Consider the following 17,987-nt stretch of genomic DNA (forward strand, 5'->3'; position numbering starts at 1 on the left):
AGGAGAATTTCCACCAGCTTACTGGAAAGCTTCACAACAACAAACAGGTAAGACATGAATGCAACCTTAAGTACTCTTTACTCATCCAAAATGCAAAAACATATTTGGCAAAAATGATAATACACTATACAAAATATACATAAAAATATCCTTTGTAAACGAGCAGCTAGTTGTGCTTTAAAGAAAACTGGACAGTTAAAAAGCAAAGTCTGTAAACCATGAACTACCTCCTGGACAGACCTGGATTGATGTCTGAGTGTAGAAGGATCAGGTTCTGACAACTGCCAAACATATGTATTATAAGCTTTGAGACCACTTTGAAATCCATTTAAGTTCTTGTAAAAAATATTTTTTTTCCCTACATTTCAAAATGTAGTGATGGGGAACGGCTCAAACTACATGGAAAAAAAAAAAAAAAAAAAAAACAGGGGCAAGGAGCAAACTTTCTTCTGTCATTGCAACTCACTTTAGAACAAAGGACAACCGAGAAGTCGGTTGTTATGCCTTTGTTTATGGAGTGCTTATAACCTTGCTAGAAGATTTACAATCTATAGGGCTGTACAATGAGGCTGTGCTTACATAAACAATTTTATAGCATAAAGATACTAAAACATCCCCAGGGGATTTGGGGCTAGATTAGTCATTTATCAGTAATTTTTTTTCATCTTAAAAAAAAAAAAAAAAATCCTGCAATGTGTCCCAAGCATCTTATAGATACTTATCTGCATTGTCTCTCAGTGCCTTAGTACTTATGTCAGCAAGTGCCATCTCACGATTCAAAACAAGCCACCAAAAAACTGCAACAACAAAAAAAATCAAAGTCCCTCAGCACTAAAATGATTTGACAAATTCTATATATTTCATGGTATACAAAATTTAAATAAGGCTTAGCAAAAGTAAAAAGGATGGTCACATTCAAGCACCAAATAGCTCCACTAAGTCTCTTTTGTTACAAAAATGATGCTCTTTATTAATACAGTATTTTTTTGCATACAAATAGAGAGATCACATTATGAAATGAATGGAGCTACTCGATGCATCAGAAATGAATGTGAAACCCAGGAACTTGCTAAAAACAGCAAGCTTCATCTACAACATAAGGCCCCAGCTATGTATTAAAATGTATCTGATGTCCTGATTATTCCTTAATATATATGCTATGATGCCAAAATCCAACTCCCCCCTTCTTTTCCTCAAAAAAGCAAATTTAAAACCTCTTCCAATGCCTGATGCTTATCACTTGACCTAAGTACCAGCAGATTTGTGTGCAGCCAGTAATTTTCCTTTTTTATTCAAGAGCAGGGCTGGTGCAGGACTACCACAAAACATGTGCTTCTTGGACTAGTCACTCACAGCACAAATGCTTGAGTGTAAGAGCTTGAAAAGAAAGAAAGAACAGAAATAAAGCTGATGTATGTTTATAGTCCTTGCTCTACCGCCAAAGACCAGACATATAACCTACAGACAACAACAACAACTGGCCTTTTGGACAGTGGGACCTAAGGATTAAAATGTCCACTAGGATGACTGAGAAATAAAAATGGCTAGCTCCATTTGTCCTGACCATTCCTAATGGAGGATTCCAAATGCAGCAATTGGAGTGCTCTTGCTTTAGATCTGGAAATACAGGTAGCCAGATCCAGTACTATCAGAAACTGGTTAAAAATACACATAAAAACTCACAATCTACTGTATTTAGGGCTTTCTTTCATCTTTAACTCTACTTATAAAACGGAGCCTTGGAATCTTCTCAAACCACAGACCAAAACATGTGGGTGGATGTGTACATACACAAATATGGATGTATCTATTTTTACACACACCCAGTTTTGACCATTCTGCTTCATTACTACATTATGATACGTGGTAAAGCAAAGATCTTAATTTTAAAAAGCTGTAGTAAACAATGCAATCAGCAGCAAGGTATAGACTCTACATCCCAAACCAAACACATTGCTAGATATTTACAGAGGAAACCTCTTTCCTCCACAATCCTTAGCTGTAAAGGTATCTCCTCTTTTTGTACAAACACTATCTGGTAACAGTTCTACCGGTTACAACTGGGAAGGCATCTGGAAGAAGTTCCCTCTTTCTCTTCCCCTCCTCCTCAGCGAGGCTCCACGCTCTGCCTGGCGGACATTCCCACACAGTGCTGGTTTCGAAGGTGGTCAAGACACAGTTACACATTCAGGTGGGGTCTCCACAGTCCTGCCCTGGGGCCTGCCCAGTTAGGAGGCCTTTTTGTGAGGGCTGCTACGCAAACTCTCTTTGCCCCGCCTCTGCCGCACCACAAAATCCTTCTCTGAAGAAAGGGTGATGGGGCGATCAGAGTTCGGGGCTTGGGGTGCCTTGGCTGCCTCCCTGCCCACGTTCTGTTTCCGGGGTGGGGGAGGCTGGGCAGGGGCAGGCTCTCGCGCTTTGGTTTCTCCAGTGGCAGCGGTTACTGAGAGCGCTCTGTCCCTGTGGCCCAATCCGCTCAGCCCCTGCGCATCAGAGTGCTGTGACTCTAGGGGAGAGGTGGAGAGGCGGAAGGATGGCAAAGAGTCACTCTTTGTCATGTGGGTTCTGCTATCTGCCCCCGACTGGGACTTCCTATGGTCCCTGTTGCTGGGAGCTGCCATCTCAAGTGTGGCCCCACTGGCTTTGGAAGAACAGGGGCCGCTGCTGGTTGTGGCAACATCTCGAACTCCTGGCCTGGCCTCTGGGAAGCTGGCGGAGTAGCTGAGAGACTTCTCTGGGAGGGCAGCTGGTCGGAGAGAACTCTGCCCCGTGGCTGAGGGTGACCGTTTCATGCTGCTGAGCTTGCCAGCCTCAGGTAGGGTCTTCTGGGGACCGGGCCCCCTCCCCTTGGCTTCTGGGAAGCCCTTCCCCACTGCTGCACCTGGCTTCTCTGTGCCTTTCAGCCGGGCCTCCCCATGAGCTAGGCAAAGGCTGGCCTCCAGCTTCCCGCTCTCTGCTGCTGGAACGTAAAGTGCTTCTGTGCATTTCTTCCCTTCCGACCCCCTGTCTGTGGCAGGGGCCTGCTGACTTGGGCTTCTGTCTGTCTGTCTGCACAGAGGGGGGCAGTCTTTCACAGTGGATGGTTTGGGGTGCTTTGGAGATGGGCTTTGCTTTTCACCGACCATGGGAAGTTTATGGTCTACTGACTCGCTGGACCCTGGGTGTCCATGCCTTGGCAAATGCAGCTGCTTCTCCTGCATCTCCAGGCCATGATCACTGGTGGGTTTCAATCTGGGATCTAGAGGACTCTCTTCAGCGTGCGGCGGGTTGAAGGGCGCACTTTCTCTCCCACCACTCACCTCGCTGGCTTTGCTCTGGGAGCCTGGGATGGCGGTGAGCACCTCCAATCCACCCTTGCTATGGCTCCTCCCGTCTCTGCTGGAGCCACTGAGAGGCTGAGTGACAGGCTCTTTGCCCTTTGCAGTCCCAACACTTGATTTCTGTGAGGAGAGGGACCTGTCTGGATGCTTGGGCTTTGAAGGGCTGGGGTCAGGGCCAGGTCGGAGATTGTGGTCACTGCTCTCACTGTGCACAGCAAGAGCAGACCTAGGAGGATCCTGGAGGGCTGCGGCAGGTTCTGCAGCACCTGGCTTGGTCCCTGACTCCCTGCCAGAAGTGTGGCTTGGGAAATTGCACTGCTGCTGAGAGGTCAGGCTGGGCAGGTCTTTGGTGGTCAGGGGGCGCTGAGGGTCACTGCTCAAATGCCTTTGTAGAGGCTGCTCTTTCCTGTCAGGCTCCTTGGGACCCTCTTTCTGCAAAGAGGAGAAACTGGAGAGCTTTTCACTCTTCCCACTCTCAATTCCAAGGGGCTGCAGGGGACACCTGGCAGGGAGGGCTTCAGGTTTGGGTTCCATGCCACTTCTTATCTTGCCTACCTCCCTTTCACAAGGAATTCTAGCAGAGTTCAAGGAAGATTCCTCTCTGGCCAGGGACCTTGCCTCACCTTGGCCATCTTTGTGGTATGTCTTTGCACAAGGCCCCCAAACTTTCTCCAGGGTCTGGGCCTGCGTGTAAGAGTCTGGGTGGGGCCTTCCCACAGAAGGGGGATTTTTGCAGTTGTCACTGGCTTTAGCAGTCTCTAGAGGATACAGTTCCACAAAGGAGTCTCTGTGCACATCAGCCCTCAAGGCAGACCGCTCGCTCCTCCCTGTGGAGGGGCCCTTTCCAGATGGTTCTTTTAGGGTTGGCTTCTCCTTTGAGGGAGGCCCTTCAGGTGGGAGAGTGCTGTCCTGGGTCTGTCCCAGACCAGGGATGACCTTGGCGTCAGTGGCATGGTCTCGATGTTTAGTGGGGCCAGCCTCTCTCTGCTGGGGATCACTTTCCATGACTGTCACTGGGCTCCTGCCAGCAGGATGGGAAACTTTCCTGTCACGCTTTGGCTCTGGGTCAGGCAGGGAAGCTGCTGGTGAGTTCTGGAGACCCCGGTTGGGGGGTAGGAACCGAGGCTCAAGCAGGTAGGATTTACTCATCTTTAAGCTGGCAGGGGAAGACTCTCTCAGGCTAGGGGTTTCACTCTTCTTCCCACTACTGCTAGGAAGAGGTAGTGGCACAGAGGGCACCATGTCACCACCCGGACTGGGGCTCTGTGCAGGATCTGGTGATGGCTGCTCTGTCTTGGAGGCATGAGGCCCCGACAGAAGAGCAATGTCCAGTGTACCTTCAATTGGCTTCAGGCATGAAACTGACCGACCCTCCAGCTTATACTCAGAGGGGCTTTTCCTGACAGGGGACTCGGGAGCAACCAAGCCTGGCTTCTCTGCTCCGCCATCCACCCGGCCAGCTAAGGTCTTGAGAGGAACAAAGGAGACAGTGCTCATCTGAGTTGTGTGGGTGCTGCTGATAAATGCTCGGCTCTCAGAGCCAGGCGGAGCCTCCTGCTGTCCACTCATGGGCCAAACTGGGTTCCCTGGAAGGCATTCATGGGTGCTGGATGTCATCTTGGGCTTTAGCATGGAGCAGTGGCCATCTTCTTTGTCTTCAAGTGACATTTTCTTTCGGAGGTAATCAATATTGGCCAGTTTACTGTCTAACTTCTCACTTCGCAGGACCTCCTTGGCCTGGGAGGTCTTCTCTGTGTTTTCACCCTTCCCAGAGGCGGACCTGTCAGGGGAGTGACAGAGACTGTCCTGGAGGGTGCTGGGAGCAGAGACCCTTTTGAAATCACCTGTGCCCTGATTGTGCTCCCCGGGTGCTGGGCCATAGGCAGCTGCTGTCCCATCCGAGGCCATCCCCTCAGCGACACGGATACTGGCCTGCTTGTGGAGAGCATCTTTCAGCCGGCTGCCCAGAGACTGAGCCTCTGCTGTTTTGTTTTCAAAATGACCTGACCTTTCTAAAGGCTTGGGGTAGACTTTCTTCTCTCTCTCCTCTAGCCTAAAGAGAGCATGGTTTTCCACATCGCTGCTGAGGCCGTGGGGCTTCTGGTGGGATTCCTGCTTTTCTGGAAGGCCATCTGGTTTCTTCACGACCACCTTGGACTTCAGTTTGTCCCGGTCCAGGTCGTCCACAGACTCCTGCCGACCCAGCTTCCTGGAGACAGGGCGTTTCAGGCAGCCTTGCTCCACTGGCCGGGCACGACTGAGGGATGGGGCATCACACACGTTCTCCTCCAGGCTCTGCAGCGTTGCCTCCCGTTGGGACTGCTCCCTCTGCACTTCCTCCTGGGTCACCTCCAGGCTGTGCTTGCGGGAGCACAGGTGCTTCTTATCACTGCCATAGGAAGGTGACAGCTTTTCCTCAGACTGCACACGCTTGAGCAGCGGTGACCGCGGGGGCTCAGCACTCTTGGGCCTCACGATGTGTCTGACGATTGTGGGCGGGGAGTGCATCTTGCTGGGAAAGGCTTGGGCGATCTTGGCATTGCCCAGTGAGTGTCCCAACAGTGGGGATGGCGAGCGCTGTGGGGAGGTGGGCTGGGGAGTTGGAGAGGGCGTCCGGGCCAGCGGGGAGAGCGGGATGCTGCCAGCTGACTTTCTTCTTCCAGAGCGATATCTCTGCCCACTGAGTTTGGGAGCCAGGCCATGGAGGGTGCTGGGGCGGATGTGTCCTGACCCTGCTGGGGAGTTGGGGGCACTAGAACTTGGGGAGCTGCTCTGGGAGGAATTAGTACCTGTGGGTAGAAAATAGGGCTGTAAGCATCCAGGGTCATCATCCCTTTTCTCCCCACACTTCCCACCCAGACAGCTGGAGGTACAGTCGGCATCATGTCTTCGCATCTCACTAATGAAACACCCCTGCCCACATCCAGGTTAGCCCGTTCTGCTTGTCTTAGTTTAGTCGTCAGAAGAGCCCCTCTGTTCTCCCTGTGAGTCCTGTCTGTCACTTCCTTCCTCAGCCTGGCATAATCCTCATGTTGACTTACTTCCTCTCAACTCTCTCTTGCGGTCTGGACCAGGAGACTTACCGGATGGGAAGTCAGGGGTGGAGCGATAGCTGGGTGTGGGAGATCGAGGAGACAAGCTGTGAGTGGGTGAGCCCGGGAGGCTCTCTCCTGATGACAGGGATCGGTTCAAGCAGGAGAAGCTTCTGCTGGTGTGGAGTAAAGGAGAAGGCTGCTTGGCTAGCTTTTTGAAAAGAGATCTTCTCCTAGAGTGGAAAACGGGAAAACATGGATCAGAGCCTATTTTCAGAACGATTCCTGCTTTTCCACCACACGCGTGCATTCAGTGACTCTGTCACGTAAGCGACAGGAGCAGGATGCTACTTCTATGTTTATTCATAAGTTGTAAAGGAGTAGTCTTTTAAGGTTTTCCTAAATCCAAACACTTAGGAAAAGACAAGAAAACAGGAAAAATACAAATATGTTAAAAACATTTCTTTCTTAGGCTTATCAGAAGGGTCTTCTTTGTGTGAAAGCTTCTGAGTACATACCCCATGTCTATCCAGAGTAATGGTTTTCCTTCTAGAGATTTATTTTGTGTTATCTTGCATACAGAATTTGTTAGTGGGGAGACACTAGGTAGATGCTTTATCTAGGAAGGACCGTATGCTGTATGCTGTGCTTATTCTGGTGTGGGCTGCTGAATATTCCTAATAACACTGTAGTCTGTGTGTTTCATATGGAAAACACCAGGCAAGCTGGGGCTCCTGTCCACAGCAGCAGATACCACACAGAGATTTGAACATGCAGTTAGCACTTGATGAGCAGGTCCCAACGCAACAAAGTGCAGCTGCCCGTGGCTTATCAGTGCCCCTGGCTGTATGGCATTCTTACCTTCACAGAGGCCAATCCCACCCTGCTGAACTTAACACAGAAAGTTGTGACATTGCTGCTCTTTGAAACAATACATAACCTAAAGCACAATCAAAATATAGAGCACAACCAGAAAGAACAGAGGGATCCTTGAACTTGTGCATGTAATTTTCATCAAAGTAACGCATGAACTTGGGGCACAAAGTCATGTTCTACAAACTTAAAACAAAACAGCAACTCCTCCACACTCTCTCCATGCCCCAGAGAAACCACCTTCTACTTTATCTGTTTCTTTCCTCTTCCATTTGTCTGTATATTGCTAAGTAATGTGCTTATACAGGCATTTTTAAAAGCCTTTTCTAGTTGTAGTAATTATTGGTTGATTTCCTACTATAGAAAATGAGAATTAGGGGTTGTGGCTCAGTGGTAGAGCACTTGCCTGGCATGTGTGAGGCCCTGGGTTCAATCCTCAGCACCACATATAAGTAAATAAAACAACGGTCCATTGACAAATAATAAAAATATTAAAAAAAGAAAATGTGAATTAAGCTGTTGTACAATCTCCTTCTATCTGCTGATCAAATACACTATCCTTTTTCTATTCCTCCCAGTATGCCTAAAACAAAGAATTTTAGTTACAAAAAAAAAATTAAAAACACAGCAAAGGGCTTCTCAGGGTGCTCACAAGTGACAAAGAATAATGGAAATCCTTCTGCAATGAAAATGTGTCAATGCTTTTCCTATGAAAAATAATGCTGTTGTGAATACAAACTTCAATGTATAAATATATGTGAACTGTGGCAAAGAATTTCTCATAGAGAAATAGGACTTTCTCATACAGAAGCATTTAAGTAAGGAGTAATTTCTCTAACATTAATATATACCAGACTCCCAAAGAAGAATGATTTAACTAACCTTTCTAGACTTTCCTTCTTCTTAGACTTCTTGCTCCGCCTCACCATCCGGCTCTTATAGCTGTTTCTCCTGGCTGGTCCTGTTTTGATTGATGTGTTTTCAAATGGGGTAGTGGTGATTGACACCTTATTTCCACTCTATAAAAAAGATGAGGTAATATTAAAGGGGAATGCTGTGATGAAGCAACATCAGAACAGAACAGAAATAAGAGATCCAAAGACAAATAGATACAAGCATTCCTATAAAGGGCCTTCCCGTTTCTAAACAACCCTTCCATCAGTGAAGTCCAGGCAATTCAAATAGGGTAGAAGGCAAAGTATGAAGTCTTTCAGAGGGTGGGCTCTGGAGTCCACATGTTTGAGTTCAAATCCAAGTTCTCTGACCTCAGCGGGCTGCTCACCTCCTGAGGCCTCAGCAGAGTCACATACACACTGTACCTGCTAATGGTACCAATGCTGCCTATCTCACAGGGCTCATCTGAGGCATAAATGAGAGTTTGTAAAGGCTTTAGCACTGAGTGTGACACATGGAAAGGGTTCTATAAATAAGTTATCTTCATCCATATGTATTAAGTATAAATGTGCCCAGTGACTGTCTGCTCTTGGCTGATATATATATATATTTTTCTCCTTTTTGTGTTTTTTCTTTGGCCTAGAAATCATAGAGGAGCAAAACTGAGTCTTTTAATTACTTTAAAAGGTTCCCTTTCTATTGTCATAAAACCTGTCAGCTTGCAGAGCTGGAAAGCACTTGCCAGCCAGTAGGAAACCTCTTTCTAACCAGGTCACGCTAGGAGAGGTCATTCCTGGTAGGTTTCTGTATCTTTGGTAATTTCCCACAGAAAGTTTGGCAACCCCCTTTCTGTGTCTTTTCACTCAATCTGCAGACAGGAGTTTGCTGGGCGGCCCTACGGATGGAACTGGGCATGGAGTTTGCTGCCAGGCCCAGGGTGTCCAGGGCAGCAGGCAGTCACACCTCTTTTTGAATTTTGTAATAACCAGAAAAGAAACATGTCCTTTCAAAGTAAGAGATGGCTCTGATAACCTTGAAAATATCAGTAGGATAAGGAAAAAGGATTTGGCCTAGAAGGTACCCAACAGCTCAGCTCTAAGTAGTACCAAAGAATGGGAAGTTAAGTGTGGTAAGAGCAGGGGATTGGAAAACACAGGGACTGACTTTTTAAATGATAACATCTACTTTCTGCCCTGATTTGGGAAGTATTTCATGCCATTATAAGAAGAAAAGAGTAAAGTAGAAATAAAAAGAAAATCACTGAGAAGTCCACCACCTAGCTACACTGGAATAGTTTAATATATTACCTGATGGTCTCTCTTATTTTTATGGTGCTAGAGATAAAACTGAAGGGCTCATGTGTGCTGGATAAGTGCTCTGCCACTGAGCTACATTTCTGACCACTGCTGGCCTTTCTTTTTCAGGCACACACATGCATGTGGACACACAAGGTATATAGAAGATTTTAATTTTACTGTTTTTCATTTTTTATTACGTAGTTTAAAAAAAAACTTTCATCATTAAATATTCCTTAGGGACATCATCTTTATTGACTATATAATGTATTCCACTTGGGTGAAGCAAAATTCATTTAAATATTTCCCTACTGCTATTATTTTCTGTCTTTCAATTCTTAGGAGTTCTCTTATATATTTATGCTTTGTTAGGGAATAATTTATCCATGCTCTACCTCCAATTTAGTATTGAAAAGTAGCCGTACTTTATTATTGGCTTTGTAGTTCCTTATACATTTAAGAACATATAAGCTCATACCTAATGCCACATTTGTACAAAACATTTTAGGGAAATAGGGTTTGAACTTCAATAAGAAAATCTGTCCCCTCCCCATTCAGAAAGGATAAAGACTGGCATTCTATTTATTCTTTAAGTAGAAATTTTGGTTAGTGAATATGTAAGGTCTACCACTCAAAGTTTTTTTTTTGGAACAGGTCATCTCTTCACAAATTGAGTGAGACCCGGATAAAATTATTTATATATATATATATATATATATATATATATATATATGTATGTATTTTGAAGAGGCCACAAATGTGGTTGGAATTTACCTTTCACTGAAGTTCTTTTAATCCTTTTCCACATTTCCTACATGGAGTGGACACATGGAGTCATAATGATCATCTGCCCGTCTTATTGCACAAGCCACTTGAATCTGAATCTAGTTCTACTCATTTTTATGGGATTCACCATTGACTCTCACGTTTATCTAAAGAAGCTAACCAGGCCACTGAGTATTTTGAAAGCAGATTTTTAAACCATTTTCATATATACTTTCTTTATTTTCTATGACCAAGTCATGAGGGTTGTTCAAAACCCCATGAATGGAAAGGGACTATCATCCTCACTGTACAGATAAGGAAAGAGATTCAGAGTCCCTGAGATTCTTCTTTACCAGGGTCACAGAGCCCAAGGGAAGAGCCTGTGCCTTCTCTACTGTTCCTGACCCCTCCATGCTTCTCCTTGCAGCTGCACTCTGACTGGCAGGGTGCACCCTGGATCCCTCTGCCTCTCCTGTGCCTGGTGTGGTATGTGGCTTGGGCTTGTCATCAGTGGTAGGGAGCACACCAGCACACAATGGCTATGAGTCATGCTTTAAGAATCAGATCATCAAGAAAAATCAGTACTGTGGCACACGCCTGTAATCCCAGGGGCTCAGGAGGCTAAGGTAGGAGTTCAAAGCCAGCCTCAGCAAAAGCGAGGTGCTAAGCTACTCAGGGAGATCCTGCCTCTAAATAAAATACAAAATAGGGTTAGTGGCTTAGTAGTTGAGTGCCCCTGAGTTCAATCCCCAGTACACCCCCCTCCACCAAAAAAAAAAAAGTAATCAAGGAGATATAAACATCAAAAAAATTGTATAATACAAATGTAATACAGATCCTGAACATTTCTCATGACAAAACAGTGAGGAGCAGAGCTTGTAAAATGTCAGCACATCACTGGGCTATACCCTATAAAAAAACAAATTCAGTTTTCTCTTTGTTTCAATATGGCTCTTTCAGAGGACAGTTCATTTGACTTACACACATACAAGAATGATAACTTCTTTAAGAGGTAATACACATAGGATGCAGAGAGCAAATATTAGGTTGGAAACATTAATAATTGGAAAAAATGGTAAACGATCGGAAAATAGGTGCTATTTGTGAAGCCTGCCACCTGGTGGATTCATTCTGCTACAGCAGCTGCTCCCTGAATTCCCTTCAAGTAGCTTACCTAGGCTTATCCTCAATTAACTTCTCTTGATGAATGAGCAACCTCTTAGAGAAATTCTGTTGCACTTGTTGAAATGATAACAGCAACAACAACAGAAATGTATCCAGCAGACTGTTAATGTTCAATTAATTCACTTTTACTTTAAACTCTTTTTATTATTAGTGCACAGTTGGAGGATAATTATTTTAAGCTAGCTGAACTGAACACAACCACAGAAGTCAGGCTATCTAATCTCTTCTCTCAGCCTGGCTCTGTTAGCTTATCAGTTGGCCTTGGGTAACTCACTGAGTTCCACTGTTTTTACCTTTCTTTCTCTGCAAAGTACAGATGGGAATGGGCTCTTTCTGCATCCCTGTATCCTTGCCCTGACCACTCACTCAGCCCATTTTCCTGCATACTGTATCCTCACGTGAACCCAGGTTCCAACTTGCTGATTTGCTCCATACCTCACACATTTTGAGATTTACACAGGTAGCTCTTCATGTTGCAGAGGTTGGGCCCATTTTCCATACATTGAATCTCTTCCCATCTTTCAAAGCCCTGCACAGATAACCCCCAATTCTCTGATACTATCCCTGTGCATCCTAGAGGAAGGAAAGCCATCTCGCTTCCTTCAGAATCGTGCATGTTTTGCACTCTGTTCCTTATGTTTAACACTTTGTTTATAACCTGGTATTGCCACCGCTTTCTTCTGTGATTGCTGGACTATAAGTCATTGGCAATCAGAGACTTCATGTGTAGAGCAGTATGCTATAGAAGTTAAAAGCGCAGGCTGCTGAGCTCCTCTATTTGGTTGCCAATCATCTTGTGCTCCATCCTAGGAGGTAGGCTTAGCTGCTTTGTTAACTTCTCTCTCCTTTTTAAATCTGTAATTTGGAAACATTTATAGCATCTATAACTGCAAGTTATTTGTGTTTATTTGTAGAAAAATGAAACAGAACTTTCTGATATCAAGTGCTCTTGCTTCATTTTTGTGTGATTCTTTCAGTATTTCACACAAGGCTCTGCATACATCAGGGGCCCAACAAATATGAAAATGGTAATGATGCTATTTGGTGATCCCCATTTCGGTACATAGAAGCTCCCCAGAGGTCCTAGGAAGGAAATTTCTGAAACCAAGTGGTGGTGAAGCTTCAGGGCTTCTCTTCTGCATTGGGAAGTTAAACTGATGCTACACTAAGAAAGCAGGCTGCCTGAACAGAAGGGTTCCTAGGTTACAGAAGTCAGGCGTGGCAAGTGATCATGTGAGCAGGGGACAGGACTGGGTCAGTATGGTCTCAGTCTACAAATGTAGGACTGCAGAATGACTTCAGTCTGTTTACAGAAGTTTTTTTTTTTTTTTATTAAGTTTTTATGAAGTTCTTTTAAAAAGATCACTGCCTAAAAGTCAAATGAAGGTGTCAGGAAAGCTTTGAAGGGGGTAACCTGCCCCTGGGGCAGTGAACTAGACAACCATACTAGTCTGCAATTCCAGGATTCCAGCATGCTGAATGCCTTTGGACAAGGTTCCCTGCACATGTAAGTCAGAGCTTTCACACAGGTCCACTTTGAAGTTAGGAGGGGAAATGAGACCATACAGAAAATGATTACGGTGCTCATAATCCCAAAGGTAAGTATTGCATGTGGGTTTCTGAACATACTTATAGCCCCACTAAGGGGTGATCATTCCATCTTTTTCTAAGGATGCTGTGGAATCTGCGAGGCCCTCTGCGAGGGTAAACACAGTGGACGTGGCAACTAACCATACTGGCACTGCCACCCACGTGAAACCAGCCAGGGCACGAGAGGCACTGTTGATACGAGTCAGTTCACACTCTTTGTTGAAGAACCGTTGGTTCCTTTTGGAAGGAAGCGGCATGATTACACAGTTTACGGGGAAGATCATTCAATCCCTCGTATCCTCTTTGTTTTATCACAATAGTTACTCCTCTCCAGTCGTCCTGTGAGGCACAAGCAGGATCCTCTACTGGGATCACAGAGCTCCATAATCATGGGAGGCAAAATGTTATATCCAGGACCATCTGATTCTGCTGAGAAACCCTGCCAGAAACCTTTAGGGGAAATACATATTCAAATATCAGAGATGCAAGAGGAGAGCTTTTAAAATGCAGAATCACATTGAGACACAAAATAAATCATGAAAGTGATCAATTATGTCTCAGCAAAATAATGTATGTTCCTCAATATTTATATATTTCAGTTTAATTTTTCTTCTGCTTTTTTGAGCAGATGTATACTATGATGTAAAGATATGCTGTGGCAGAAGCTACTTTGCACATAACACAATATTGTTATAAAGAATGTAGAGGGCAAGACACACATATTACCAGTTAAAATCCTTTTAACCTTTTTCAAATCGCTGATGCCAAGCTTTGGAAAAGCTCTGTTAGGATGAATAACAAGTAATGAAGCTCACCTACAAAACTCAGACTTATTCTCTAACACCAAGGGTCAAGGCATGCACCTACACAAAGCCAAAGAGCATTTTAAAGACACTAAGCTCCTTAGTCTGCCCACCCTGTGATCTCTACCAACGAGAAAGGCTTATTTATTGGATGTAGGAAACGAAGGAAAACCCCATGTCTCCCCCATCCTTATTCACATAGGGCGGCTCAGTGAGTCAGTGATAGGGAACCAGGGACCACAGAATCGAGTTCTCTGGGCAAAACAGCTAGTGAGGGTCTTGAATCTTCGCATTTCTTCTTGACTTTTGTATTTTGAGGTGATTTCAGGTGACTTTTATAGCCAAGCCATCTCAAAGTTGGCAATCTTGCTCTGCCTCCCATTTCTTGTACACTTAACTGAGACTCTTGTTCTATCCCAGTTAAATAAAGACCATTATCAGAGACAGGAGCTGAACTGAACTTAAAACCCAGGTCTTATCCAGCCAGGAGCCAGAATGTGTTTTGTTTCTACTTAGTAGCCACATAGAAGTGTAGGCTGCCCCCGGTCATCTTAAGGTTTTTGCTACCAAACCAAATGGCATGTGCAATAAGACATGAATCAGGACACAACAAAATAGCTATGGAGTCTTTGTCTATGATGGTAACTTTTGGATGGTAAGCAAAGGAGAACCCCAGGGTTTGTTTTTAAACCACAAACTTATTAAGCCCCAAATCCCCATAGGCCCTGAGCCCAAGAGCATAGTCTCATTAATGCTGTGAATTAATGGCAGTAACTTCAATCTGCTTACTACCTCACACTAGACCTCAGGATAGACACAGTATTCCTTCTGGAGACTAGGTTTTCAAAACCAAATCTTCTGAAAAATACACTGTGCAAGCTGAAGGGATGACACAAGTGAGGAAGAAGCCATTCAGCTGCATTTGGTTTTGAAAGCGCTGTCACCTACTTCCTGGGAGCACCTTCCAAGTCCCTCATTTTCTTTCAAGTTCCACTTCCCGGTCACTTCCCTTCCCTGGGATACTTCCCCATCTCACAGAATGTTTTTTCCCAAAGTATGATATTCCTCTTTCTTCTAAAGCCCCAACTAATGTCTCTTCTCCCCACCCATCCCATACTTCTCCTACATTTCTGGAGGACAGAGACTATCCCTTATCTCTTATGTCACCAATGTCTACCTTGAAGGCACCAGAGTCAGTCTGCTTTGATCTTTTTTCCTTCTTCTTTTGGTGCACTGGGAATGGAACCCAGGGCCTTGTGCATGCTAGGCAAGAGCTCTACCACTGAGCTGCATCTCCAGGCCTTTTACAATCAGTCTGAATGGATGTGATTTAAACCAGGCATATGAGTTCATGGTTATATATATTTTGCTCTGTCTCCCTAAATAGGCTCTGGGTTCTTTAAGGCTCATATCTCTCTGGCTGGTCACCCCCTTCCAGAGTCTGGGTATAGGGCTTGAGAAGCAAAAGACCATCTATAAATCTGTGGGTTTGTTAAATAATCCTAAAAGTAGGGACTGCATTTATTATCACAGAAAAATCAGCTTTCTTTTCAGTATGACTGTCTCTCTCCATTCACATTCATATTTCCTGTGATCTCACTCCTCAGGCTCTACGCAGCTTACCTGTCAAAGAGAAATGGATTCACACTTAAGCTAACTTATATATTTGTATGAGGAAGGAGGGAAACCTACTAATTGCTAGAACCCCTTCTTCCCCTATCACTTATTTTCATCATTTATAGTACAGGTGGGCACATTCAGAATTCTTTCAAAGGAACTCCAAGTCTCAGACTAAACCTTTAGAATGGATTCAGGGTTCAGTACTATTGTCTGCTACTATTTGGTAGAATCAAACCTACCAAAAATTCCTTAAGAAAATCACCCGTAGGAGAGGTGATTCCCAAGTGGATTCCATGATGTGTGAGGTACATAAGCAAAGAGTATTCTTACTATGTAGAATGAGATATAAAATTAGAAATGGAATGTACAAATATAAAGACTTTCTCTCACAATGTAAAGGAATGCATAATACTTTGTCTTTACATAAACCTCAGACTACTGCATATCCTCTAAATAACAAGACTGACTACATGGTGCCTTGGAGAACTGATCTCTTGGTACTAGTTCCTTTGGGCTACCCACCTTCTCTGCATGGCCATGACATAAAGAAGACATTACCTTCAGCAGGAGCTCTATAACTTCTGTGTGAACAAGTCCATGCACTGGCTCTCCATTGATGTGCGTGATCAGATCCCCAGCCTTTAGTCCTGCCTGGTATGCTGGACTTCCTTCTTCTACATTCTTAAAGTCCAAGAGAGGAGAGTATATTTGTAAGCAAACAAATGACAACCCTAACACCTGCTGTTTCTTCTGGCAGAATATTTTGAGCAATTCACAAATGATCCTAAGTTCCTACTAAGGTATTGAAAAGGCATGGTTCCTATTCTCTCACTGTTCTGAAATATGATAATCTGTTTCCTTTAAAAAATATCAAGAGAATTGGGAATCCAATTTTTAAAAACAAGCTCAGGAAAGTAAAATGGAAGGAGGATAGAAATAGGATGATCTTTTACTATGTCTACTAGTTGGCATGTAAGAATGTGCAATCGACTCTGGAAACTGAACAGAAATAGGAGAAATATTAATTTTTGCTAAATTCAGTTCCACCATCTAGATAAAGGAGAAGAACATTAAAAGCAAATTGAAACAGGTCCCAAAGGCCAGGTTAACAGAAAATAAGTTTGCTACTAACTGCTTCAGCCAAATGACCCATTCCCCAGTCTGGCTGGAAGTGAAAACTAACAAGGGTGAGTCTGTTGGTCTTACCCAAACGATATGGTGCACGGTATAGATGTCGCTGTCTCCCACGTACACCCGGATGGCTCGGATGGTGAAACCATAGTTCTTCCCTGAACTGTGTATTACAATGGGCTGATGGGGACTTGCAGCAGCTGTTGAAGAAGAATCTCGACTGGGAGAAGAATCTCGTGAAGAAGAAGGGTCAGATGACAGGGAGTGGGGAGACATTGGACTTCCCAGCGGAGAGACAGCAAACATATCTGTAACAAAGAGCCACCCATCAAAGCCAATCCCAGGCACAAATACATCATGCAGTCAGCCTCCCCAAGGAACTCTGTCAGCATGAGGAGAATGGCCACAAAATGAAACCCACTCATTTCCAACAGCAAAATAAATAGTGCAAAAATGTTTATATTGGTAAATGGATGCATTTCAAAACTGAAGCTTGTCAAGGAAACATCGAAGCTGCTTCTATTTTTAACTGATGTTTCAATTAATATTTAAAGTTATGATTTCTTAGTTCTCTACACTAATTAAAAGATCAGCTACTTCCTGGCTATGATATTTTTATTTAATATATTTTAATTAAAGAAATAAATCACAGATGCATGCATTTCAAGTATGTCCTGGTGCAGAGAAAGCTGTGTTTACTACAGTAAAAGAAACTGGGGACTCCAAATCTTATGCACAACAATTTAATGTGGTCCTTTCCAAACACACATGACCAGGAGACCAAAGATCAACCTACCAGCTGCTTTCTGCATTGTTATTGAACTAGTATTGATTAATGAATTTTAATAAAGAAAACACTAATGCAGCAACTTCTTCATAAAAGAATGACTCATTACTATGGTTACAGCTTGATTATCCTCCTGTAGTACATGCAAATAAAATAAGGTTTCTTCTAGGTAAGGCAGAGGAGATAGAGAAATTTTAAGAGCAACTCAGTTCATCTTCCAAAACATCAGTTGTACTGTTTTTAAGCAAACTGCTATGTTCTGAATGTTTGTGTTCCCCTCCCTACCAAAATTCATATGTTGAAACTTAACCTCCAAGGTGACAGTATTAAGAGATAGGACAAGGCTCTGTGAGGTGGTGCATGCCTATAATTCCAGCAACTCAGGAGGCTGAGGCAGGAGGCTCACAAGTTTGAGGCCAGCCTCAGCAACTTAGCAAGACCCTGTTTCAGAATTGAAAAGGACTGAGATGAATCACCCTGGTTCAATTTCCAGTACCAAAAAAGAAAGTGGGAGGTTGATGAGGTCATGAAGGTTCTACCTCTCCTGAATGGGATTAGCACCCTTATACTAAAGGCCTAAGAGAGCCTGCTCTCCTCTTCTGCCTGTGAGACTATCTAGCAGGTGCCATCTATTAGAAACAAACCCTTGCTAGACATCATGTGGCCTTGATTTTGGATATCCCAGTCTCCAG

At 44.2% G+C, this 17,987-nt stretch overlaps 1 protein-coding gene across 18 annotated transcripts in view; it reads right to left on the minus strand.

Annotated features, from left to right (window-relative positions):
• Positions 1-341: 341 nt before the first annotated feature.
• MAST4 (microtubule associated serine/threonine kinase family member 4) overlaps positions 342-17,987 on the minus strand; it is a 556,979-nt gene continuing 539,333 nt past the window's right edge. For all 18 annotated transcript variants that reach the window (XM_079144856.1, XM_079144854.1, XM_079144853.1 and 15 more), the window contains 5 exons: positions 16,584-16,816; positions 15,936-16,058; positions 8,108-8,244; positions 6,404-6,585; positions 342-6,109 (listed from right to left, as the gene is read on the minus strand). In XM_079144856.1, coding sequence (XP_079000982.1) covers positions 2,229-6,109; positions 6,404-6,585; positions 8,108-8,244; positions 15,936-16,058; positions 16,584-16,816 — 4,556 coding nt within the window. In that variant the 3' untranslated portion in view covers positions 342-2,228. The remainder of the gene's footprint in view (positions 6,110-6,403; positions 6,586-8,107; positions 8,245-15,935; positions 16,059-16,583; positions 16,817-17,987) is intronic.

Source organism: Sciurus vulgaris (genome assembly GCF_902686455.1).
Source record: "Sciurus vulgaris genome assembly, chromosome: 6".
Taxonomy (NCBI): Eukaryota; Metazoa; Chordata; class Mammalia; order Rodentia; family Sciuridae; genus Sciurus; species Sciurus vulgaris.